This window comes from Erythrolamprus reginae, chromosome 3 (assembly GCF_031021105.1).
Source record: "Erythrolamprus reginae isolate rEryReg1 chromosome 3, rEryReg1.hap1, whole genome shotgun sequence".
Classification (NCBI taxonomy): domain Eukaryota; kingdom Metazoa; phylum Chordata; class Lepidosauria; order Squamata; family Dipsadidae; genus Erythrolamprus; species Erythrolamprus reginae.
Window position 1 is genome coordinate 90,489,300 of NC_091952.1, and position 27,923 is coordinate 90,517,222.

At 37.2% G+C, this 27,923-nt stretch overlaps 1 protein-coding gene across 1 annotated transcript in view; it reads left to right on the forward strand.

Moving 5' to 3' along the window:
• The first annotated feature begins 335 nt into the window (after positions 1–335).
• Positions 336–27,923, forward strand: part of ACADM (acyl-CoA dehydrogenase medium chain) — a 31,263-nt gene continuing 3,675 nt past the window's right edge. Inside the window, exons 1-11 of the mRNA XM_070746180.1 lie at positions 336–527; positions 16,610–16,706; positions 17,586–17,683; positions 18,137–18,206; positions 19,186–19,286; positions 19,386–19,466; positions 20,463–20,593; positions 21,448–21,556; positions 24,739–24,879; positions 24,959–25,054; positions 26,804–27,052. Of these exons, the coding sequence (XP_070602281.1) occupies positions 504–527; positions 16,610–16,706; positions 17,586–17,683; positions 18,137–18,206; positions 19,186–19,286; positions 19,386–19,466; positions 20,463–20,593; positions 21,448–21,556; positions 24,739–24,879; positions 24,959–25,054; positions 26,804–27,052 (1,197 nt within the window). The 5' untranslated portion in view covers positions 336–503. The remainder of the gene's footprint in view (positions 528–16,609; positions 16,707–17,585; positions 17,684–18,136; positions 18,207–19,185; positions 19,287–19,385; positions 19,467–20,462; positions 20,594–21,447; positions 21,557–24,738; positions 24,880–24,958; positions 25,055–26,803; positions 27,053–27,923) is intronic.

The window sequence follows — 27,923 nt, forward strand, 5'->3', positions numbered from 1 at the left end:
CTTTCCGATCCCTGTTCGATTGATTCCTTCCTTCCTTCCTTCCTTCCTTCCTTCCTTCCTCCCTCCCTCCCTCCCTTCCTTCCTTCCTTCCTTCCTATCGCCTTTCGAATGCATCCAGATGTTCCCGTGAAACTAAAAACTAAGACCAAGCCGGGTCTCTAGACACGCTTCCTCATGCTCATTTGCTCGAACCACAAACCAACCCCTTCACGCTTGGATCCGCACATCCCGCGGGCCGCGGCGCTAAAAACGAGACCGACTTCTTCGCAGCTCCACACCGAGGCAAGCCCTTCAACAGTAGCCGCCCCGCCAACAGCCTTCCTCCTCCACCTCCTTTTCTTCTTGCCGTTTTTGATCTCCGCTTGATCCGCCCGGGGCCTCCGGAGGGGCCAACCACTCCCCCTCTCGCAGGAGGCGGGTCTAGGATCGCTGTTAAGTCGGTGCGAAGTTCATTCGCGGCCTGGCAGTTTCGGTGGGGAAGAGAAAAAAGGAAAGGCTTTGTCATGGCTGCCCTGAGAGTCTGTCGGGTGAGAAGAAAGCTGGTCGAGAGGGGACATGGGGATCTTTGGGGACGCGGAAGCCCTCGGGGAGCGGGGGGGAGGGAGGTCGATCTTTCTGACACATTGAAGGGAGTCTCCGTTTGCAGGATTTGGGTTAGGGCTGGGGATGGAACAGGCTTGGATTGTCCCTGGCAGAGGAAACGAAGAGGAGGGTCACCCAATTTCGGCTGCAGCCCGCAATCATTGTAGTCAATTGCGGCGGGGGCGGGAGATGTATTATTATTGTTGTTCTTATTATTATAATTAGTAGTAGTAGCTATTACTACTACTATTACTACTACTACTACTAGTAGTAGTAGTAGTAGTTAGTAGTAGGAGTAAAATTAGGAAATATCTTATCAAAGTATGTCAAAGGTCGCCTATCTGTCGCCCCCTTTCTATCTACCCGGATAGGCAGAGGTCTTCAAACTTGGCAGCTTTAAGACTTGTGGACTTCAACTCTCAGTGTTTTTGCTTGTTTTTTCCCCTCAAACTTTTCTGTTTTCTTTTCAACTTAATCATATAAGATAGACTTTTGAAGCAGGCAAGCCAAGTTTGTTGGCAAAGCAAAACATAGTATTGTTTGCCATGGTCAGCTGGGCTTCTGTTACTTTCCAGTATGTATGAAATTAATCCATGTCAGAAACTTAGTCTCAGAATTATAAAGGTGTCTTGCTTTATTTACAAATATATTTCTACATCAAAAAAATAATTACGTGATCCCTGATAAAATTCAAAGTGTTTTTAGGATCTTATTTAAAAACTTCATTTTTAAGTTTTGTCAATTGGCATCTATGGTATGCTGTACAAAAGTTTTTCTTGTGCGTAACAGCAGTGCTGCATTATTTTATTATTTAATACGGGTTAGGCTGGGAGCCTTTGTGTTTGAAAATATAAATGACAAATATATATTATTGTTCAAAATAATTGCAAACTTATATAAAAATATTTCTCTAGAAATTATTTGCAATACTGTACTTGTATATCATTTGAAAGTTCTTAGGGTTTATGGAAGTCAGTACTGATACTAATATAATATGAATAATCATCAACCATTTGGCATGATGATATATGCGTTAAATGTTGGCAAAAATGTTAAGAACAGAACAATTACCTAATATATAAAGGTTGTACATTGCTGTCAGCATTCCTGTTGCATGGCTTAATTTTCTCCTAGGAGGTTCCAGGAAATTAGATCAGGATCAGGTAATTTTTTGTCTTCAAGCATGCAAAGATTTAGGAAACAAAGCAATTACTATGAATTTGAAAAATAAGTTATTTAACTTTAGGGAAATTGGAATAGGGAATAAGCCTCAATAGAATGGTCCAAACAAAAACTATTGTATAGCAATGGAATAAAGTGACACTTGTGAGAAATCTGTTTTTGGGAAATAATGTATCACAAGAAATCATTCCAAATCTTGCAAAACAAGATATCAAAGTTCTGCTATAAAGTATCAAATTACAAATATAAATGATTTTTGTAACCAGTAACAAGTAATTAACAAAATATTTTGCATTCTAGTTAATATTATACTTTAGATCTGGGAGTTGAAGTCCAAATATCTTCAAGTTGCCAAGGTTGGGAAACACTGCTTTAGATGTTCCAGGGACTTACTTGCAGCTGTCTTTTTAAGACCTAGTTTTGCTCTTCTTCAGATTCTGTTTATGTGTACTCATTTTATTGAGGTAATTGTGCATTAACTTGAGTAGTTTGCCTTTGTCCTTCACTTGCCATTTAATTTACAGTTTATACACCAAGGCTGGATTCAAGACAAGACAAGATGTGAATTGAAGTTCATGTAGTCTTCCACATTTCTGCTTAGCTGTCTATTTAGAGAAAATTAATTGAATCAAGGCCAATTTGGGGAAATGTTTTGTAGTCTTAGGGGAGAAATTGGTTACTTCTAAGCTTCCAAAAATGCAAAGTGAGCCTTTGGTTGCTGATATAAAAAGGTTTCTGGTCTAAAATAATGCACACGACTTTCTGTTGAATTCCTTCATTCTTATTAACATTTCAGATTTTCGGCCTAAAATTATTATTTCATATTTAATATTTAATATGTAATATGTAATATGTAATGTAATTATTTTCCCCAAATTATAATGTTCATCTCAAATTATGGCATCACTTTGCAAGCTATGAGTTAATGTACTTAATTTTTTGCTCATTGGATTATCGCTTTTGCTTTACTTATATGGCCTGATTGGTTGGATAGTAAAAATATCTTCCAAGGTGTCAGAATAGAAGCTTTAGTTCCTGATACCATGGGAAATTTGTCCTGGGCAACCCCTGTGAAATGGTTGTTTGACCCCCAAAGGAGTCGCAAACTCCAGGTTGAGAACCACTACTTTAAGCGGTTTACAGAGTCAGCATATTGCCGCCAATAATCTGGATCCTTATTTTATTGACCTTGGAAGAATAGAAGATTTTTTATTTATTTTTAAATTATTTATTTATTTTGTCTAATACATAATGTATATTTCAGAGTATATAATCATAGTAGAATACATTAATAGAAGAATAGAAGATAAGACATTAGGAATAATATGGAAGAAATTATTATTGGGAATAATAGAGTTCATATACATGGAGCTAGTAGAAACATAAGAGAGACATTAGGACAGGAGACCGAAGGCACGCTGGTGCACTTATGCACGCCCCTTACTGACCTCTTAGGAATCTGGAGAGGTCAACCGTGGATAGTTTAAAAGTAAAATTTTGAGGGTTAGGGGATGACACTACAAAATCTGGTAAAGAGTTCCATGCTTTGACAACTTGATTACTAAAGTCGTATTTTTTGCAGTCAAGTTTGGAGCAGATAATATTAAGTTTGAATCTGTTGTATGCTCGTGTGTTGTTGTGGTTGAAGCTGAAGTAGTGGTTGACAGGGAGGACGTTGTAGCATATGATCTTATGGGCTATGCTTACAACATATTTGAGGCGTCCTACTTCTAAGCTTTCTAGACCCAGAATTGTAGGTTTAGTTTCGTAGGGTATTCTGTTTTGAGTGGAGGAGTGAAGGGCTCTTCTGGTGATTTGGACATTTGAATTGAACTCCTGGTAGGGGGAGAATGACCCTGCAATACTGCATTCTAACCATTGCACCACCATGGCTCCTGTATCTTAGATTTTATTTGCATTTTTTTCTTTCCATTTGATTCTTAATAAAATAATTTATATTTTTTAGTTCTTTAATTTCTATGCCACCCATACTCACCAAGAGTTACTGTCAAGAGGTTTAAGCTTATAAAATTAACTCTTATAACCTTAAAATAGTATTATTGCAGTGTCTTATGATGATTGATCATAACTTAATTTTTCGGGAAACCTTTTACATAAATTTCTTTCTTTTTTCTTTTTTCTTTTTTTTTTAAATAATGTTTTTATTGATTTTCTTAAAATAGACAGACACACATACAAACATTGAACACAAAATGGGGATACATTTCCCCCGCTTATCTTGAAAGTATAAATTCAAATACAGAAAAGAATACATAATTAGGTATATGTTGAGTATTAAAAAAATTGCTAAATTTGAGTTAAGGTTTTTCACATTGTTACTAATATATATATAAAACCAAGATTCTTACTATATTTCTTATATATAAACTAATTCTTATAAATAAACTAATTCTACCTTAGTCATTAAACAATAAATTTGAACTAATGTTAGTATTATTATTACTCAAGTAAAAACAAATGCAACAAATTAACTAAAAATAAATTGTATATCTTATTTTTTCTTATCTATCCATTTATAAACATTGTTCCATGCTTCATAAAACTTAGTATCTTCTTGATCATTTAAACGTCTTGTCATCATATCCATTTCAGCGCAATCTAATAATTTTGCTATGACTTCTTCTTCTTTGGGGATTTCTTCCCCCTTCCAATTTTGCGCATACATGATTCTAGCCGCTGTTAATATGTGTATAATTAAATATAAAATTTCTTTCTTGTAGGTCTGGTTGGTAATTCCTAATAAATAAAATTCCGGGGTGTTTTCAACCTCCTACTTTACCGTTTCTTTTATTATTTTCTCTATCATCTTCCAATATATTTTAGCTTTACCACATGTCCACCATTGATGGTAGTAGGTTCCTATTTCTTTCTTACATTTCCAACACAATGGAGAAGTTTTAGGGAACATTTTTGCTATTCTATTTGGTGAGAGATGCCATCCGTAAAACATTTTAATTTGGTTTTCTTTTAATGATACTGATTTGGTCATTTTCCAATTGTTGACCCAGACTTTTTCCCATGTATCTATGTCTATTTCTTTACCAATGTTTTTGCACCATCTTATCATATTATCTTTTAGGGTCAATTCTATATTTTTATGTGCAATAAGGAATTTATAAATTTTCCCTATTGTTTTTGTTTGATTAAGAGTAATTAAATTGCTTAACAAATTTTTATTTTTGTTAAAAATATAAAGTGTTTTATCCTTCTGGTATCTAGATCGAATATGGGCATAATGCCACCAATCTATTGTTATCCCTTCATCTTGTAATGTAGTCCTAGATTTTAATTTCATTTGTCATTTAGTAAATCTTTATATTGCATAATTTTTTTGTCTTTTGTAGATTTTGGGTGTATTATTGCTTCTAGAGGGGCAAGCCATTCTGGAATAGTTAAAAAGTGGTTTTTCCTTATGTCTTTCCAAACTTCTAGTAGATATTTCCTTAATGTATGTCTTTTAAAATATGAGTGATTTTTCTCCTTATCATAGCATATGAAGGCGTGCCATCCAAGCATAAGATCATACCCTTCTAAATTTAGACTTCTATGTTTCTATATCTTCTAAACAATTTATTTTTATTCTTGCTTTTTCCCCTTGCCATAAAAACTTTTTAACTATATTTGTTAAATTTTTGAAGAAAGTACTCCCTGGGTTTATTGGGATTACCTGGAATAGAAATAAAATTTTAGGTAAGATATTCATCTTAATTGTTGCTACTCTTCCTTAAAAAGATATTTTCAAATTATTCCAGATTTCTAAATCTTTTTTTATTTCTGTCAATAATTTTAAATAGTTATCATTTTTTATAGTTATTGTTTTAGCTGTTAACCAAATTCCTAAGTATTTTACTTTTTTAGCAATCTTTATTCCAGAGATATGTTCTAACTTGTTTTCTTGGATTTTACTCATATTTTTAGTTAAAAATTGTGTTTTACTTTTATTTATCTTTAAACCTGCTACCTTTCCATATTGTTCTATTGTCCGCATTAATATTGGGACTGTCTTAATCGGTTCTTCAATTATAAAAGTTAAATCATCTGCAAAGGCTTGAACTTTGTACATCTCGTCACCTACAGTTAGGCCTTTTATTTTAGGGTCTGTTCTTATTTTAATTAATAAAGTCTCCAAAGCCATAATAAATAGCAACGGTGATAAGGGGCAACCTTGGCGAACTCCCTTGTTTATCTCAAGTGTTGTTAATTGTTCATTATTCAATATTATGTTCGTTGTTTGTTTTAAGTAAATGGCATCTATTAAGTTAACGAATTTTGAGCCAAATTTCATTTTATTTAATTGCATTTTTATAAATATCCAATTAAGATTATCAAAAGCTTTTTGAGCATCTAAGAACATTAAAGATAATGTTTTCCCTGGGTGTTGCTCATAATATTCTAACGTGTTTATGACAATTCTAAGATTATTTTTGATTTGTCTGCCTGGCAAAAAACCATTTTGATCTTGATGTATTATTCCATTTATAACTCTTTTAAGTCTGTCCGCATATATAGCAGTAAAGATCTTATAATCCACATTCAATAATGATATAGGCCTATAATTTTTAATTTTTTCTGGTGCCGTACCCTGCTTATGGATTAAGGTTGTTAATGATTCTGTCCAAGATTTAGGAATTTTACCCTCAAGTCTACATTCATTAAAAATTTCTAACATATTATTTCTTATTGTTTCATTTTCTATTTTATACCATTCTGCCGGTATAGCATCTGGGCCAGTTGCTTTATTGTTTTTTTGTTTTTTAATTATTATTAAAAGTTCTTCCATTGTTATTGGTCCATCCATAATATTCTGTTGATCCTCCGTTATTTGTGGTAATTTTGAATGTTCTAAGTAATTAAAAACTTCATCTTCACTAGTAACATCTTTTGTGTATAGTTCTTTAAAAAAATTATTCACAATATCTGCTTTTCCTTCTGTGTCATATTTTATTATGCCATCATTATCCTCTAGTTTTTTAATAAGTTTTGATTGCCTCTGTTTTCTAAGTTTATATGCTAACCACCTGCCTGGTTTGTTCGCGTGTTCAAAATAATGTTGTTTAGCTCTTTTTATCTTTTCAGCTATTTGATTTTGTTCTATCAATCTAATTTTATGTTTGATTACACTCATTTCTGTTTTCAAATCTCTATTCTTTATATGTTGTTGTGATAAAGATTCTAATTGTTTTAATTCATTTATTAATTGTTCATATTTTATTTTATTTTCCTTGTTATGTCTTGCTGTGTAGGATATCGTCAGGGCCGCCGATAGACGGGTATTACTGGGACTGCTGTCCCGGGCCCCGGACAAATTGGAAAATTGGGGGGGCCCGGGCCCCGGCGCCCGCCAAAAACTCCCCAACCCCGAAGAGAGCCTGAATAATGGGGGGGGGCGGCGCTTCTGCTGCTGAGCCCAATCTTCTCCCGGTGGCTTTCGACTCCTCCCGCCGAGGAGCTGCAAGGCTGGCCTCGGCTCCCCTTCCCTAAACCCCCGCCAGCCCCCTCCTTCCCTTCCCGCCCTGCCCTCCTTCCCCGAGGCGTCCCTTGCCCATCATCCCCTGCCGGCCAATGGGGCAGCGGGACTGCTAGATGGGCAGCTCTTCCGGCGAGGGTGGGCCTCCGCCTGCGCAGAAAGCATCCTCCCTCACACCCAGCGCTTGCCATGGGGGCTTCCGCCGATGCCTTCCGCAAGGCCCCCAGAGGAGCCGCGTGGGTCGTCTCCTGGTGAGTCACCGCTCCCACTGACTCCCCTACCGCGGCGGCTCTTTCGTTTGAGAGCTCCGCGCTGCGTCCCAGCCTTTTCTATATCCCTCGCCGGATGTATAGATGGATGGATGCATGGATGCATGGAAGGAGGGAGGGAGAGATGGATGGAGCGATGATAGCTAGCTAGCTAGATGGACAGAGAGATAGATAGATTAGTCTCCCTTCCTTTTCATTATTAGAAAAAAATATGTTACACATATAGGTAGAATATTTATATATATTATATATATTATATATCCCTTTTCATTCTTACGGATGGTATGCGTCGTCCACGATTTATATTTATTTTCACCCACATACGCACGCCCACACGCCGGACCTATTCAAACCTGAATTCAAGGGGCAGCGAGAGTGTAGGGGGGGGAGCTTTGCAACCTGCAGCCGAGGCGTCCCGGGGACTTGCAGCAGGTGAGAATCGCCGCCGGAATTTCCAGCAAGACAAAAGAGGAAAAAAAGTTTTGCTTCGGAAGCGGCCGGGAGTCTGTGCTTTTGACAGCCCCCCCACCCCCCGCTTCGTTTAGGGGCGTGGAGGAAATGCCGCCCGGGTGACAGGGGAGCCGATGGTAATCGCCCTTTTGATAGCTGGAGCAATTAAAAAGGGGAGGAGCTCCGGGCCAGGGAGGGGAAGGCGAGGGGGGGTGCATGAAGGAATGCCTCCCTCCCTCCCTTCCTCCAGTATAAAAACCCAGGTGAGGCGTCGCGAGGGCTCCATGCGGGGTCTTCCGGCCCGGCCCACTCAGGAGCAAGAGAGGGACAGAGAGAAAGAAAGAGGGACAGAGAAAGAAAGAGAGGGACAGAGAGAAAGAGGGACAGAGAAAGAAAGAGAGGGACAGAGAGAAAGAGGGACAGAGAGAAAGAAAGAGAGGGACAGAGAGAAAGAAAGAAAGAGAGGGACAGAGAAAGAAAGAGGGACAGAGAGAAAGAGAGGGACAGAGAGAAAGAAAGAGAGGGACAGAGAGAAAGAAAGAGGGACAGAGTGAAAGAAAGAGGGACAGAGAGAAAGAAAGAGAGGGACAGAGAGAAAGAAAGAGAGGGACAGAGAGAAAGAAAGAGAGGGACAGAGAGAAAGAAAGAGAGGGACAGAGAAAGAAAGAGAGGGACAGAGAGAAAGAGGGACAGAGGGAAAGAAAGAGAGGGACAGAGAGAAAGAAAGAGAGGGACAGAGAGAAAGAAAGAGGGACAGAGAGAAAGAGGGACAGAGAGAAAGAAAGAGAGGGACAGAGAGAAAGAAAGAAAGAGAGGGACAGAGAGAAAGAAAGAGGGACAGAGAAAGAAAGAAAGAGAGGGACAGAGAGAAAGAAAGAGGGACAGAGTGAAAGAAAGAGGGACAGAGAGAAAGAAAGAGAGGGACAGAGAGAAAGAAAGAGGGACAGAGAAAGAAAGAGAGGGACAGAGAGAAAGAGGGACAGAGAGAAAGAGGGACAGAGAGAAAGAAAGAGAGGGACAGAGAGAAAGAAAGAGGGACAGAGTGAAAGAAAGAGGGACAGAGAGAAAGAAAGAGAGGGACAGAGAGAAAGAAAGAGAAGAGAGATAGAAAGAAAGAGAGAGGGGGAGAGAAAGGGAAAGATAGAGAGGGAGAGAGAAAGGAAGAAGAGAGATAGAAAGGGAGAGAGAGAGAAAGCAGGAGACAGAGAGAGGGAGAGAGATAGAGGGAGAGATACAAAGAGTGAGTGAAAGAGAGAAGAGAGAGAAAGAAAGAGAGAAAGAAAGAAAGAAAGAGAAAGAGAGGACAGAGAAAGAGACAGAGAGAATTAGAAAGACAGAAGGACAGAGAGAAAGGGAGAGAGAGAGAAAGAGGAAGAATAAATGTTAAATATTGTATTTGTTCCCATTTTGTTTTTTACTTTAAATAAGGTATGTGCAGTGTGCATAGAGATTTGTTCACACGTTTTTTTAATAGTCCGGCCCTCCAACAGTCTGAGGGACAGTGAACTGGCCCCCTGTGTAAAAAGTTTGGGGACCCCTGATCTACACTGTTCAAAAAAATAAAGGAAACACTTAAACAACACCATATAACTCCAAGTAAATCAAACTTCTGTGAAATCAAACTGTCCACTTAGGAAGCAACACTGATTGACAACTTGGAGTTTATATTGTGTTGTTTAAGTGTTCCCTTCACTTTTTTTTGAGCAGTGTACTTTGAAATTAATTTGGATACCACGGGCTCGTTCAGACCTGCGTTCACCGATGGGCGTAAAAACTAGATCGAAAAGGATATTGAGATGTGAAGCAATATGAAATTGTATTTGGTTTTTTTTTAACAGCTCCTATTTTAATACCACTGATAACTACACAACCCCCTGGATAATTAGAATAGAATAACAGTGGGAAGGCACCTTGGAGGTCTTCTAGTCCAACCCCCTGCTTAGACAGGAATCCTACACTACTTCAGACAGATGATTTTTTTTAAAAAAGTAGTTATTATGTAAACATTAAAAAAATAAGATAGTACATAATCTATCATTTTACAATATACTTATTTGTTTGTTTAAATTTTGTATTTGCATTTTATAAGACAAGCAACAAAACAACACAACATAACAAACACCACCCCCGTCCCTTTTGAACTGTTATCCTCACAGTTCCTTCTTTATATAGTTATACGGCCTGTAACATCAGCGGTTATTATATGATTATTCTATAGTTCCAGTAAAACTGTCAAGTTGTTGCTATCATAATCTTATGAATAAAGTTAATTCTGGGAACATCGGGTTTTATTTACAGCTATTTTCAGATGATTATCTAACATCTTCTTAAAAACTTTAAAAAAGTAGTTTTAAAATGGCACGGGGGGGCCCCCAGACACTTAGGCTGTATGGGGCCCCAAAATTCCTGATGGCTGCCCTGGATATCGTTAATCCTCTAATGTATGCTTTAGCTGTATCCCATAAATTTTGTGGAGTAGTATCTAAGTTTTTATTAATTTCAAAAAATATTTTTAATTCTTTTTCAATCCAATCCTTGTATTTCTTATCTTTCAAGATATTTCTGTTCATCCGCCAATTAACCTGTTTATTTTTAGTTCTTATATAGACTACCACAGGATTATGATCAGCCCAAATGTTGACATCTATCTCGACCTCTTTTATTTGTTCAGCAATTATTTTTGAGGCCCACACCATGTCTATTCTTGTCCAAATTTTATGGGGGTTGGAGTAAAAAGTGTATTGTCTCTTGTGGGGATGTCTTTCCCTCCAAATGTCATTTAATAGTAATTCCACTTTCATTTTCTGGAAAGTGTTAGGCAATAAGTTCTTACTTCTCTTCTTACTTTTGTTGCCCCCCCCCCCCGAGTGATCTAATTGTCTGTTTGTAATAGCATTAAAATCACCAATTATTAACATATTTTCAATATTTAACTCTGTTATTACTTGATGCAATTTTTTATAAAATGTTATTTGATCTTCATTAGGGGCATAAATCGAAACAATTACCAAAGGTCTAGGTTCAATGTCAACTTGTACAATCAAAATTCTACCTTCATCATCCTTATATATTTGTTTGGAATTTATAGAGTTTTCAACATACATCACTACTCCTCTTTTTTTTTGGTCTGCTAATGCAGCATACATTTTTCCAATTTTGGGATATAATAATAGTTTCTGATTACCTTTTTTAATATGCACTTCTTGTAGTATTACTATTTGAGCATTTTGGTTTCTGATTTTGGAAAAAATTTGTTTCCTTTTTCTTGGTTCATTAAGTCCATTCACATTAACAGAAAAGATCTTTAAGTCTTTACTTGTTGTCATTTATTTGGTTTTTTAGTTTCGTGCTGAGGTTGAACTCTTCTAGCACCTTGGTCCTGCTCTACCATCAGAGCTGCGGCCCCCATGTCCTGCACCTGCTGGATTGCTAGTTCTTTCACAGGTTGCTGTTGCGCTGGTTGCTGTTGGGCAGTTTGTTGGTTTGCTGATTGATCCAGGTGACTTATGCCACTGTTTTCAAAGAAATCCATTGCTTGTTCCAAGTTTTCCAGCTTATATCTTCTGGAACGCCAGGTCAATGCTATCCCTTCTGGAATAAGCCAACGAAAAGTTATATTTTCTTTGATCAAAATTCTGGTTAGGAAATGGTAATCTCTTCTACTTTCTCTGACACCTCTTGGGACTTGTTTTAATATTTTTATTTCAACTCCTTTGTGTTGTAGTTTAGAAGTTCTTGCCCAATGCAGTATGTCATCTCGCAAAATCTTTCTTGCAAATTTGATATGAATCTCTCTCGGAGGAGTGAAGGGCTCTTCTGGTGATTTGGACATTTGAATTGAACTCCTGGTAGCGGGGAGAATGACCCTGCAATACTGCATTCTAACCATTGCACCACCATGGCTCCTGTATCTTAGATTTTATTTGCATTTTTTTCTTTCCATTTGATTCTTAATAAAATAATTTATATTTTTAGCCACCAAGAGTTACTGTCAAGAGGTTTAAGCTTATAAAATTAACTCTTATAACCTTAAAATAGTATTATTGCAGTGTCTTATGATGATCGATCATAACTTAATTTTTCGGGAAACCTTTTACATAAATTTCTTTCTTTTAAGGATTCTCTTTGAACAATTTTTCTGTTTATTTTTTAAAAATTCCTTTCATATTTGCACTAACTATTGTGTATCTGCAACTTGCTTAAGACTGTCTTCCTCCCAACAAAAATGTTGTTTTCATGTTAAGTCCTATCTATTGACTTCAAATTATTAAGTGGGGTAGATAGAATATACATATACTATGAAACAATAATTACTAAAACATTGACACAGTTACAGTTACAAACAAAATGATTGCAACTGCTATGAGCCATCAAAAACAAATAACAAAGAACACCATTTGGAGTTCTTGGCATTCTGTGAGCTTGGGTGTTCGCTTGCAGATATTTCATTACTGACTGCAATATGAGGTAACATTAGTGCTAGTGGGTGTGCTGTTTGTTCCTTGTTTATCTTTACCAGTGTTTCTCAATCAGTGTGCCGTGGCACATGGTCAGGTGTGCCGAGGGGAAAATTAGAGAATTGATTAGAGATTAGAGAATTGGCCCCCCAACGAGGGTGAGGCCATGCTTTCTTAACAACTCCCCTCAAGCGGGAGTGACAGCTGGCATGTCCAACCACTTTTCAGAAAGGGGAAGCGAAAGGCCGAGCCTTGGGAAAAAGGGGGCGTGGGATTCAGGAGGTGTGTGTGATTGACAGCTCAATAGGCGAGTGGCGGTCCCCCTCAGCTTTCCCACCCCTCTCCAACTATGGGCGGGGGTGGAACAATGGCAGGAAAAGGAGATGGAAGCAGGAAAATGGCAGCGGTGTTGGCAACAGCGGTGGCTTTAGTAGCGGCTTCAAGCAGTAGCAGCTTGCGGTAGGGCGTGGTGATGAGCCGGTGGCGGCTGCGAGGCTGAGCCAGGCTGCAGTGCCTTTAAGTGCCCCCAGCAGGTGATGCCACCAGCACCTGGATCGGCCAGAGGAACTTCGGCGGGCAGCCAGAGATCCACAGCCGCTGGGAGGGAGCCTCTGTTGCTGCGCAGGAGCACTGGGAGGAGCAGGCAGGCAGCAGTGGCAGCTTTAGCGGCAGCTTCGGGCGGTGGCAGTTCGTGGCAGGGCGCAGCGCCCACAGCCTGCTTCTCCATGCTGCTCCTACCTGCGATTCTTTCATCCCTGCGTGAGTCTCAAGCATGTCATATTGGGCGGCTGTGGAGCTGGGGTAGGGTGGGGACAACCGAGGGGAGCGCAGATGGAAGGAGAGGCTATCTCCGGGACCGCCTTCTGCCGCACGAATCCCAGTGACCGGTTAGGTCCCATAGAGTTGGCTTTCTCCGGGTCCCATCGACTAAACAATGTCATCTGGTGGGACCCAGGGGAAGAGCCTTCTCTGTGGCAGCCCCGACCCTCTGGAACCAACTCCCCCCGGAGATCAGAATTGCCCCCACCCTCCATGCCTTTTGTAAGCTCCTTAAAACCCACCTCTGTCATCAGGCATGGGGGAATTGAGATATTCCTTCCCCCCAGGCCTATACAATTTATGCATGGTATGTTTGTGTGTATGTTTGGTTTTTAATAAGGGTTTTTAGTTATTTTAAATATTAGATTTGTCATATGCTGTTTTGTTGTTGTTAGCCGCCCCGAGTCTACGGAGAAGGGTGGTATACAAATCAAATCAAATCAAATCAAATCAAATGAATGAATGAATGAATGAATTAATTAATTAATTAATACTTCCCCCTCTGAGACCCACTGCCCTCTTAGCCAGACCTGGTGTATGCCAGAGGTAGAGGAGGAAGACCAGCGCTAGTTTGCCTGGGGTGCAATGGGGAGGAAAAAGACGAGCGCCAAGCTGGCCGCTAGGCAAAAGGCGAAGGGAGTGGAGGGCAATGCTGCTTTTGTAGGATGGATTGGAGGGCTGGGTAGAGTAGAGTAGAGTAGAATAGAATAGAATATAATTCTTTATTGGCCAAGTGTGATTGGACGCACAAGGAATTTCATCCCGACCACTAGCGATGAACCAATAGCAGGCGACCTCTCATCCATACCAGGAAGGTCTGTCCCGATGGTGTATATAGATATTTGACCTTTTTCTTTTTATAAGAGGGCCCCACAGAGGGTGATATGCAATGCATCACAATGTTGTCTGTATTGTATATGGCCTCCTGAAGGGTCATCTTCTTAAAGAGCTCAAATCTCTATATACACCATCAAAACAGACAGAACCAAGGCCCCTGCATCCTGCTGGCACTATATGTATAATATGTACTGTGTTAGAGTGTCATTTTGGTTGGTGGTGTGTCCCAGGATTTTGTAAATGTAAAAAATGTGCCGCGGCTCAAAAAAGGTTGAAAATCACTCATCTATACTACCTTGTCTTGTAGGTATTGACGGGGATGTAGTTTTGTCTTTGGTGGCTCCTTAGAGCAGTGTTTCCCAACCTTGGCAACTTGAAGATATTTGGACTTCAACTCCCAGAATTCCCCAACCAGTGAATGCTGGCTGGGGAATTCTGGGAGTTGAAGTCCAAATATCTTCAAGTTGCCAAAGTTGGGAAACACGGCCTTAGAGAATTGTCTTCTGCTTGTTTGTTTGGTATAAATGCTTGCTTATCTGGATGTTGATTGCTGGAAAAGATGTGTTTCTTTTTTGTTTCCTTCTTATGTTTCTTCCTTCCTTCCTTCCTTCCTTCCTTCCTTCCTTCCTTCCTTCCTTCCCTTAATTCATTTATTCATTCATTCATTCATATATTTATTTATATTAAATAAATATTTTATTTATTTCATTCAAATGTTAAAATATTTTATTTATTTTATTATTTAGAATGGTGTGTGAATGTACTTTATGTGTCTACAGAAATTCCTACAGAAATTCCTCAACTTACAACCACAATTGGAACCAGTACTTCTGTCACTAAGCAATGCGATCATTAAGTGAGTCAGTTATTAAGCGAATCGTGCAGTTAAGTACATCTGGCTTCCTACATTGATTTTTCCTTCTTGGAAGCCAGCTGCAAAGGTTGCAAGTGGTGATTGCGTGTCCTCAGGATGCTGCAGCCATTATACGTACATTCTAGTTGCCAAGCATCTAAATCATGATCATGTGGGGTACCGTGACAATTATAAGTTCAAAGACTAGTCATAAGTTACTTTTGTCAGCTTTGTCATAACTTCAAACAGTCACTAAACAAATGGTTGTAAGTTGAGAATTACCTGTGTGGACGCAGGGTGGGTTCCATTTATGTTCGCCACCAGTTTGCATCGCAATGTTTTCTGCGCATGTCCCCACATGCAATTTCACTTCCGCGCATGCTCGGAAGGTAGATTCAGCCCAAAACATAGCTGAGGAGCTGATCAGCTGTGCTTCGTCCAAAGAAATAAAGGTCAGTATTAACCTGGCAGCAGGCCAGGAGGGCTTTTTTCCCAAGCAGAGAATGAGCAGAAGCCTTCCAAACATAGCAAAATTCATCGAAAATTCAGAAAAAAAGATGGTGGCGTGCACAGAGCGGTGCCGACAAAACCAGATCTGTAATGCCAATCTTACATCACCAGTGGGTTGTCACGGTTTGGGCAATCTGGTCCAAACCGGGAGGAACCTACCCCTATATGGACAGCTGATTTGTTTATATGTCAAGTTTCCAAGAATCCTCTGGCATAAAGCCCTACATGGACCAGATTATCTACGGGACCACCTTCTCCCGCGTGAATCCTAGTGTTCGGTTAGGTCCCACAGAGTTGGCCTTCTCCAGGTCCCGTCAGCTAGACAATGTCACTTGTCAGGGCCTAGGGGAAGAGCCTTCTCTGTGGGGGGCCCGGCCCTCTGAAATCAGTTCCTCCTGAAGATTCGTACTGCCCTGACCCTCCATGCCTTTTGTAAGAACTTGAAGATTTATTTATGCTGCCAGGCTTGGAGTCATTAGATCTAATCTCTAGCCACTTGGTTTGTATTTGAGTGAATGATTTTTGATATTTAACTTTTATAATGTTTTAGATCAACTAATTAATTAATTGGACCCTATTATATTTTGTACACTGTTTATTGTTGAAATGTTGTGAGCCGCCCTGAGTCCATGGAGAGGGGCGGCATACAAATCAAATCAATCAATCAATCAATCAATTTTTTTTTGTATTTAGCTGGTCTATTTCTATCCATTTGCATCATGTCTTTTATTTGCCAGTTGATTCTTCCTGCTAGTCTTCTGCCTGTCCGACTGACATAGTGGGTGTTACAGTGTATGTTGTAGATAAAGAAACCACTGTATTTTAAAGAATGCTTCATTTTTTTAAAGATAGTAATCTAACAGGAAACAGTAACGTTTTGTACTCTTTATAATAGAAAACAAATATTCTTCTTATATTCTTTTTTAAAAAATTAGATTGCATTCATATTATTTATAAGGTTATTGACATATGGAAAAATTTTAACCATCTCTGGGATATAAATTGTATTGTATTTGTATTTATTTTTTTAAAAAAGTATTTCGTTACTGGTAAATGTGTTGTACTCTATGTCCTTGCAACATTTATGCATTGGTAATAAAGTTTGGAACATTCTGTTCCAAACTTCTGTGACAGTTGGTTCTTTTTCTACATTAAATTTCAGGTTGGGCGAAGCATTGTGGCTTGTGGCTTGAGAGCGCAATCCAGTCATGCTACTGCAACATCACCAAAGAGCAAATCTGCCACTGGTTATAGTTTTGGTATGTAAAAATACACCATCATGTTTCACATAAAGGCACTGAATTGACAGCTTCTAGTATTATAAATTGATTCATTTTGTCATTGTTTGCTATGTTTGTATATTTGCTATATACCATACTATATGAGCATTTGCATGCATGTTCTGATACATCCATTTTTTTCTTATGAAACATACATCAGCCTAGGAAGAAAAGGATAGAATATTTAGATAGGATAAACTGTGGAGACATAAGGCTGAAATGTATTCCTTTTTTGAGATTTTATTCACCTGCATTGCCTAAAGTGCACTATCTACTGCAGCTTGTTAAGAAGGATTTGCAGGTTCTAAATTGAGTGGAACCATTTGTGATTAAAGATAATACATTTCCTGAATTACTTGAAATCCTTCAAAACTATACCTGGTTTCTGAACAATTACTACCGGTATGTAGGGGAGACTCCTAACACATGTTCCTTTATGGTTTAACATTGGCGCATACATATTACCATATATGTGTTTTACAGATGACTTGTGTTAGGAGAACGTTTTGGACTGAAATTTGTGAGTAAAGAAAAATAGTAAGCGTATATTGTTGTAGATGGGATATGGGATACATATAGTTAAGGATAATAATGAAGCAAGTATTTCATATAGATTAATCAGCACATTTTCCCAATTCTACCGGTAGTCCTAGCTTGGGCATGAAAGTCTGGGGGATCTTGGCCAATCACGCTCTCTCAGCTTACCATTCACCTTTTGAGGAAGTAGGAGAAGAAACGAGTATTATATATGTTTGTTACCGTGAGTTATTTCTAAAATAATATAGGATTTTTTAAAAAAAATCAAATAAATATGTTATGCCCTACATACTTGGGAACTTGAAATCTTATGTTTTCTAGAATTTACTGATGAACAGAAGGAATTTCAAGCTACAGCTCGTAAATTTGCTAGAGAAGAAATCATACCTGTTGCTTCTCACTACGACGTAACTGGCGAGGTATACAATTAATAGTAGGGGAATACCATGTTTAAAATTTCAGTGAATAAGACTCTTAAGGCAGTGATGGCAAACCTATGGCACGTGTGCCAGAGGTGGCATGGAGAGCCATCTCTGCTGGCATGTGCACCAGGCCACAGGTCAGATCTCCGTGGCATTTCTTCTGTGAGCTTCTGTTTCCCTGCAAACGATGAAAATAAAGTTCACGAAAGAAAAAGATCTTACCTCTTGCCGTGCTGCTGATATTGGGATGCTTCACATCCTGATCTTTGGGTCTCTGCTGCACATGCATGTCTTTGTACATGCACACATTTGCACATGTCCATGCATGTGTGCACAGACCTTTCAGTTTGGGCATGTGCTGTTTGGGCACTCGGTGTCTAAAAGGTTTTCCATCACTGCTCTAAGCAGAGGAGATCTGCATAATATTTTTCATGTCTCTTTCCTTTTTAGTATCCTGTTCCTCTCATTAAAAGGGCATGGGAGCTTGGCTTGATGAATACACACATACCAGAAAGTTGTGGTAAGTAAAGTACTTTATAAGCTGTAAAACCAAATAAACAGTGAAATATATGGATAAGCAATAACAACATTAAAGATATTACAATCCAATATAACTTTAAATATATGAGATAAGCAAGTGTCTTGAAGAGGTATTATATAGCAAGTTAAGAGAACATGTAAAACATGTGAATTGACTTCATTGAATGAGTTCTAACTGTTTCTCTCCTACAATTATTAATTATAAATACAATTATTTACACTAGTATTCATGATATTCTTTGATACTGTATTTAAGTTGGAAAGATTTGCAACTAAAATATAGTATATTTATTTATTTTGCAATCATTTTTATTGATTTTCTTGTATTTACCTCTTAACATTTATAATAATATTTTATAATACCCATAGAATTAAATCCACTATTTCTAATTTAGCATATCTGTTGGTTGATGTACAGACACTTTATTTGTAAACTGGATTTGTAAACTATATGTACTACTGTATTACAGTTTACAAATACATAAACAGTAATAACAATTATTTTCTGCTCAATGTACACATTTATGATCAAATTTCATGACCTGACAACAAAAGGTTTCAGTGTGAAACTGATTAATGTCTAGTGAGTTTCAGGCAACAGTAAGAGTTTTAGGGAAATTCTGGGCTACAAGGAAAAGCACCTCAAGAAAAGATAGGTTGGTTAAGCAATTGCTCCATTCTGCAGGGGGGCAAAAAAAAAGTGTATGGGGCATGGTGGTGGCTTAGACACAGTGTAACTTTATCTGAATGACCAGCAACAACCAGGAATTTTGCAGGGTTTCCCCCCCTGTCTCTCCCCCTATGTCACTTGTTCATTTAGCAGCCATTTTGCTTAAGTTGCTGGAATGGTTTGCATCACTAAATCAGGAGAGAGTGCAACAGAGCATAAAATAATTAATTTTGTGACATAACATGTATTTGTGTGGAATATTATTGCTTATACAAAACAATTTTTGTAGGTGGTCTTGGCCTTTGCACTTTTGATGCCTGCCTTATTACTGAAGAATTGGCTTATGGATGTACAGGAGTTCAGACAGCTATTGAGGGAAATTCTCTAGGGGTAAGGGTTTTGTTTTAATTTTACTTATTATTTACATTATTTTAACATTGGCATTAGGATCTGTCTTCCCATGTTAAACAATAAACTTTTTTGTTATAGCAAATGCCAGTCATAATTGCAGGAAATGAGCAACAGCAGAAAAAATATTTAGGAAGAATGACTGAAGAGCCCCTAATGTGTGTAAGTGTTTTTGCAATATTGATAAAATGGTATTTTGATTTCCGTCATGAACGAAATCTACAAAAGTATGTTATGTTATGTCATACTATGTCATAGTTACATAGTATGTTATGTTATTATTCAGAGTAATACATTGAACTTAATAGTAATAAAAATATTTGTGAGCATAATAATAACTTTCTGTAATAACTACAGAATTCACTACAATACAAAACTAAATGAACATTGGTTGTGTTTACACAAAATAAAAACAGCAGTTGTTCATTTAGGCTCAGTAATATCTAAAATTCGGTGGGCCAGGGATAAAATAAATAGACAATAGTCTTGGTTCAGGAATTTATATATATATATGACGGTCTTGGTATATTCGTGTAGGATTTAGAAATTTCTGGCGACGTTTCAACGAGGTCCCACTCGTCATCTTCAGGCTGGTGCTTCTAGAACAAGGACAGAAGCACCAGCCTGAAGATGACGAGTGGGACCTCGTTGCCCTAGAACAAGGACAGAAGCACCAGCCTGAAGATGACGAGTGGGACCTCGTTGAAATGTCACCAGAAATTTCTAAATCCTACATGGGAAGAAACCTGAATATACCAAGACCGTCATACCTGTACTCGTGAAAATCTACGAAAACAAATATATATACGCATGTATGTATGTTAGTATGTATATTGTTCTGCATATTCTCAAGATTTAAATATGAATTGGTATCAATCTTTGTGGTAAATAAAGCAATATAGATATTTAGCAATAAAATAATGATGATTCATTATTATTTCTTCATATTCCCAGTAGTTTTCCACAATTTAAAAGTTTTCATAATTTTAATTTATTGATTTCTGTATCAATAAAATTATAATGAAAGTTAACCAAATTACTGATAATTTTGTAACATATTCATGTAGAGTGACTGAACTTAATGTTCATTTCTTCACATTTTAGTACGTGTAGTACTGTATAGTTTGCAATTTGATGTTTTGCGTTTTCTTCTTTAAGGCATATTGTGTAACAGAACCTGGTGCAGGCTCTGATGTAGCAGGAATAAAGACAAGAGCTGAAAGGAAAGGAGATGAATATATTCTTAATGGACAAAAAATGTGGATCACCAATGGTGGCAAAGCTAATTGGTATAGCAATTTATTTAAGATACTTAAATAAGGCTCAGTTATACAGTATGTCCCTAACATTTCTTTAAGGAAATGTATAGAAAATGTTATTATATCTTTATATTTTCAGCAGTAGTCATAATTTAGAGATAAACATTTAAATGTGCAAAAACAATTTTTAAACAGTATTTTCATTCTTCTATCACAGTTGTATCATTCTATAACCAAGCAACAGAATGTTTGAACCTGAATGGTATGCTATTATTACATACCAATTTTTATCCCATTCATTTGGCCAATAGTAATGTTTCCCTCATTTTAATCATGTCATTAATTTAGGTTAAAAGAAGAAAAAAAGAATTCAGTATATGAGTGTGGGCTAAAAGCAGGGCTGAGCTGCTGCCCAGACCAGGGGAGTGTGGGCACAGTGGGGTAGCAAAAATGGAGCTCCACCCCAGAGCACCCAATTTGCATGAAAGATGTTGAAAGAAAATGCAGGGTGTCCTACATAAGCCACGCCCACAGTGTGGTAGTAAAAAATTTGGTAGCCCTTCACTGGCTAAAAGGAAGATAAATTTGTAGAGGCGAAGTCATTCCTTCATCCAGAATCAGTGTACAATACTGTGATAACTAGTTTTATGTGTAAATTGAAATTTAGAATCAAAATCATATTTTGATCATAAGATCATATTTATTTATTGGGGCATATGAATAAAAATAAAGAATTATGCTAGAAGACTGTTCTATCTCTTCATGAGAAGTGTGTGATCAATATTTTATATGCTATAAGAAAGCTACAAGAGAGTTAATCGTTTTTGATGGTCTGTGAGCAAATTTGTAAAGCTAATATTGTGATTTTATCATGTTCCAACTAGGTATTTTTTATTGGCACGTTCCAATCCTGATCCAAAAGCTACTGCAAGTAAAGCTTTTACGGGATTTATTGTGGAAGCTGACAGCCCTGGAATACAGATTGGAAGAAAGGTAGAAGTGGAACATCTTAATGCTAATTTGAAGATTTGGTACTGTCTCCTCATAGTTAGTAGTTAATTAACTGAGTTAATTGATTGCTTTTTAATGTAATGGGATCTTAGCTTATAGTTTTAACTAATTAGATTTGTATACATATTGTTTTTTGTACTGTATTCTGTGAGCTGCCCCGAGTTTTCGGAGAAGGGCGGCATACAAGTCTAATAAACAGAAGAAGAGGAAGAGGAAGAGGAGGAGGAGGAGGAGGAAGAAGAAGAAGAAGAAGAAGAAGAAGAAGAAGAAGAAGAAGAAGAAGAAGAAGAAGAAGAAGAAGAAGAAGAAGAGGTTATGAAATTGTTAAGGAGTGCACAGAATCCTTGAGTTATCAAGGACATGCATAGAGGAAACTGTGGGATTCCAGAAGATATCCAGGAGATATGAATAATCATTCAGTCATACAAAAATAGTGTTTACATTTAGAAATAGCACAGTCAAGTTAAACAGTCTGGTCATACACATTCAAATCAGTCACTATCTCTTAATACAATAAGATCCTGTCTTTGTCTTACGTATCAGACATACATTACAGCTTACAAATACATCAGACTATCATTAAACACACAGAGCTTACTACATCAGTCACAGTGAATTAGCAGAAAGAACAGAGAGAGCAGAGAGAGAATCATGTTTTCTGGCTCCTTATGATAATTTGCAGCACTACCTCTTAAAGCTATAGTACTTAAATACAGTACATACAAGTATTCATTGTTAGCTTGTTTATGTATTGCAAACCAACTGTCTTGTACATAATACTAATATATAGTACTAATATATATAGTACTAAACATGTGACATATATATATATATATATATATATATATATATATATATATATATATATATATATATATATAAGACATAAGAAAAAACATATACCCCTCCCTGGTACAAAGCTGGATGGATTCAGATCGGATGGGTCTAATTGCTAGCTCTCTGCTTTACAATGCAGAAGCTTCCCAGATCGAATCCCAGTAAAAGAATGGGTGTGGCCAGCTGATGAGGCCTAATAAGGCCGAAATAGATCTATCCTGGTCTCCCTTAATTTTAAATTCCAGCCATAAACATTTAACACATATATATATATATATATATATATATATATATATATATATATATATATATATATATATATATATATGTTAAAATGTTTTCAGCTGTATTTAACACATACAGAATATAGTTGTCGGCTATAAATATATTAACTGCCTTGTAGTGGTCCTGGGTTGGGCCTAGAGGCAAAAAGGAGCTGTGACGTTCCTTAAATATACCAGGGTGATCCGACTTAAGAAAAAAAAAAATATATATATATATATATATATATTGATGTCGTATCCCTCTTCACCCAAATACCAATTAAAGAAGCCTTAACAGCTATCCAAAACAAATACAAGCCCCCCAAGTATATCTTAGATCTGACCAACCACTGTCTGACAAATACATACTTCATCTATAATGAACAAAGATATAAACAGATAGAAGGAGCCCCCATGGGATCACCCCTCTCACCTGTCATCGCAAACCTCTACATCGAATATTTTGAAAACAATGCATTGGAGCAATCTAAACACAAACCTAAACTTTGGCTGAGGTATGTAGATGACACTTTTGTAATTTGGCCACATGGAAAAGAAAAACTAGACAATTTCCTCACACATCTCAATAGCCTACACCCCAAAATACAATTTACTATGGAAACAGAAACCAATGATCAACTTCCCTTTCTGGATGTCCTAATCTATAAAAAACCCAATGGCACCCTAGGACACACCATCTACCAGAAGAAAACCCACACCAACTGTTATTTAAATGCACATTCCCACCACCACCCCGCACAGATCACCTCAGTAGCCAAAACTCTCATCACCAGAACCAAACGCCTAGCTAACCATGAGCACCTAAAAACAGAATTGAACAAACTCAAAGATGTATTAATTTCTAATGGATTCAAAAGAAAAGCAATTACAAACCTAATAAAAAAAGAGACATCCCCCAAAAATCAAGACCAAGAACAGGATAATGGCACCACCCTCCTCCCTTACATCAAAGGCACCACAGACAAAATTAGTAAAATTCTACACAAACATAATATCAAAACTTCATTTGTCACTAACCAAAAAATATCAAACATCCTAAGAAACCAAAAGATAAAATCCAACTCGAAAACCAAGGAATCTATGAAATCCCTTGCAAAACATGTGCAGCCACATACATTGGACAAACTAATCGAAAACGCATGCATTGCAGAACATAAGAATGCAGTCAAAAAAGAAGAAAAAACTTCCTCCCTTGTCCAGCACATTAAAAAAACAGGGCACGAAATTGACTTTGAAAAAACTAAATTACTTTCCAAAACAGAAAATGTATACAGAAGAATAATTATGGAAGCCATAGAGATAGAAAAGCACCCCCTCAGCATGAACAAAAGAGATGACACGTCCCGCCTACCAGAGATTTGGAAACCAGCCTTAAACAAAAAAACATATAATCATCACCTTGTCAATCCTTCAACTAAATGTGATTCCACCAACCAATCAAATTATTAAAACATAGTCACCCAATCTATTTGCTACATTCAAACCAAATCTCCACCCCCAACACTATATATAAGGAACAAATGGCAGTTGCAAACATTCTATATTTACAGCAGCACGAAGCTTATAACTTCAGCCTGATTATGGTGAATGTGATTTCACCGAAACGTCGCATAGACACTCAAAATATTACACGGGGCAAAACCTGAACTCAGAACAATCTACATATATTAAAATGTATAAAGTATTCTTACAGAAGTTATTTTGTATAAAGCTAATAGGATATTCTTTGTAGGAATATAGGGTTTAATAAAATGTAATAAAAATAGTAGTTGGAAAGGAAATCAAGCTTTTAGAATTTGTTCCATTATGTTATAAATCATTTTCCGAAATTGTTCAGCTTTGTGACATTGCCGCCAAATATGGACCCAAATCTGATTTCTAAAAAAACTTTATTGAATTTAATTTTAATATATTTGTAAGAACAAATACACAGTGGAAGGAACTGGTTTTAATCTTAACTTTCTTGATGAACCTACTTCAGTTTTGTTGAATTAAAAATAGCCTTTTAATGGTAATTATTTATTGTATAAAATTCCTTTTCAGGAGATTAACATGGGACAACGCTGTTCAGATACAAGAGGGATTGTTTTTGAAGATGTAAGAGTACCCAAAGAAAATGTACTTATTGGTGAAGGAGCTGGCTTTAAAATTGCCATGGGAGCTTTTGATAAAACAAGGCCTCCAGTAAGTATTTAAAGTACATTTGAAAGAGGAATTTTAACTGTAGAACTTCTGCTTTGTAATATTTAGTACTGATCTACAGGTAGCAGCTGGTGCTGTTGGATTAGCACAGAGAGCTTTGGATGAAGCTACAAAATATGCTATGGAAAGAAAAACCTTTGGGAAGGCCATTGCAGAGGTATGTGGAATTCCAGCCACAAATGTAATATGTTATAAAATCAAATATTCCATTAATAAATTTAAGCTCAATTAGACTTCCTTTTTTCTTGCCCTATTCCTCACCTTTTATCATCTTGTGGATTTTGAGCATAGATAGAACAGTGTTTCTCAACTTTGACAACTTTAAGTCATGTGGGTTTCAACCCCAGAATTCCCCAGCCAGTATTGGGAACTCTGGGAATTGAAGCTTACACAGCTTAAAATTGCCAAAGTTGAGAAACACTGGTGTAAAGAGTTAACAAGGAAGTATCAAACCATTCAGTGGAACCTGTTTCTGCTAATGGTAGCACATATTTGAATCTTTGTAGTTTGTAGGAGGTATTTTTTTCACAGAGTACTTATACAGCCTTGTACTTGGAAATTTTCAATAATGCAAAATGTCTCAATAATGTCACAATAATAGGATATTAATAAAGTAATAACAATAACAAAATATTCAATCGCAATCACAAATTATACAGTTTGTTTTACCTGATTCCACTTACTGTAGATGAAGAGAATCTTGTGTGGTTAAAGAAATTTAAAAATGGCTTAACTTGTTATTTAAGTTACTAGGCCATTGCATTGTATCCCTACTGCTGATACTGCCATATGTTACATTGTACGTTCCATCTGAAATAGTGATAGGTAAATTGTTGATCTCCGGAAACCTTGGCCCAATGGTTAAGGGTGACAAGCACTGCAATGCCACCTCCCAGAAGGAAGCATACCATTTACTCCTTTACAGAGTCACTTGTATTTGTATTTAATAACATATGTTTTATACATATTGAACAATAAGCTATTTAAGGACTTACTTGTGGAATCACTGGTGCCCTTGAACTTGGTTGTTTTCTTGCAGATTACATTATAGAACAGAACAAAATAGAATAAAATAGAATAGAATAGAATTCAATATTGTCTAAGTGTAATTGGACACATGAGGAATTTGTCATTGGTACATATGCTTTCAGTGTACATAAAAGGAAAGATGCATTTGTCAAAAATAATGACAAACATTTAATGATTGTCATGGGGTACAAATAAGCAATCAGGAAATAATCAATATTAATAAATCGTAAGGATGCAAGCAACAAGTTATAGTCATATAGTCATAAGTGATAGGAACAATGAGAAGACTAATGGTGATAATAATGCAGCCTTGGTGAATAGTTTGAGAGTGATCAGGGAATTATTTATTTAGTAGCATGAAGGTATTCAGGAAAAAACGTCTTGTGTCTAGTTGTCTTGGTGTGCAGGGCTGTAAAGTGTTGTTTTGAGGGTAGGAGTTGAAACAATTTATGTCCAGAATGTGAGGGGTCAGTAAATATTATCACAGCCCTTTTTTTGACTTGTGCAGTATAGAGGTCCTCAATGGAAGGCAGGTTGGCAGTAATATAGTTTTTTCTGCAATTCTGAAGTTTTAGGCACTAGGTAACTACAGTATTGTTGTAGGTAACATCAGTATTGGCTTACCCTAGTTGTGAATGAAATATCAGCAACAAAACAACCAAGCTCAGAGAGCACTAAGCTACAGATATTCTCTTCTATAAGCAAAGAGTTTCTTGTTAATCCACAATACATGAAGCCTACTGTCCAGAGTCGCAGAGTGACATATAATGAATAAATAAGACTGAATTGTGTGTTCTGTTTAAATACATACTACCATTGCATATTTGGAAGTTAAGTTTTCAATACTAACTTTTACCTCTCCCTCAAACAATTCCAGCACCAAGCAGTGTCCTTCATGTTGGCTGAAATGGCACTGAAAGTGGAGCTGTCTCGTCTGGCCTACCAGAGAGCAGCATGGGAGGTAGATGTTGGTCGTAGAAATACCTATTATGCCTCCATAGCAAAGGCATATGCTGGAGATATTGCAAATCAAGTAGCTGCTGATGCTGTCCAAATTTTTGGAGGAAATGGATTCAACAGTGAATATCCAGTAGAAAAACTAATGAGAGATGCAAAAATATATCAGGTAAGTAATCATAGTCAATAGTGTTAGAATATTTAAGCTAAATTTACATTTGTATAATGCTAAAGGAACTGTGAGTTTTTTGGCTGATACACATGTAGGCTCTCTTGATCAACAGGACTGACAGCAGCTCTTCTATTGCCCTCAGAAAGGATGTAATATTATTTTTAATGTGATTTTTAACATGCTCTTTTTAATTAGTCAAAATGTTTTTCTTGTTTCTATTACCTAATTGCAGATTTAGCAATACAACAGATTTTTATCATAGCATTTAATAGAAATTGCACTTAGACTTATATGCCATTTCACAAGGCTTTAGGCCCTCTGTAAGTGGTTTACAGAGTGAGTATATTGCCCCAACAATCTGATTCCTTGTTTTACTGGCCATGGAAGGAAGGCTGAGTCAACCTTGAGCCGGTGGAACTCGAATTGCCAAACTGATGACAGCCGGCAGTCAGCAGAAATAGCCTGCAGTACTGCATTCTACCCACTATGCCACCATGGAATAAAGAAAAGGCAGTTTTTATATGGAAAAAAGTGTAAAGAGTTTAGTTTTTGGTTGTACTCACTTCTACTCCTGTAAGAGTTGCTGGAAAGTAATCTTATCTTGTTCAGTAGTATAGCTAGTCTTCACTTAATGACCACAATTGAGACTGTCAACTCCCTCATTAAGCAATATGGTTGCTAAGCAAAATACCTTATGACTATGTTGGTTTTACGATGGCAATTCAGCTTCAGTCGTAAAGTAAACCACTGTTGTTAAGCAAGAACCACCTGACTACGACTTGTGGTTTTACTGCCCATTTCTCCACTAACACTCCTTGTTGGAAGTCCAGTTCAAATAGCAATGACATAACTATGAAACACTGCAATG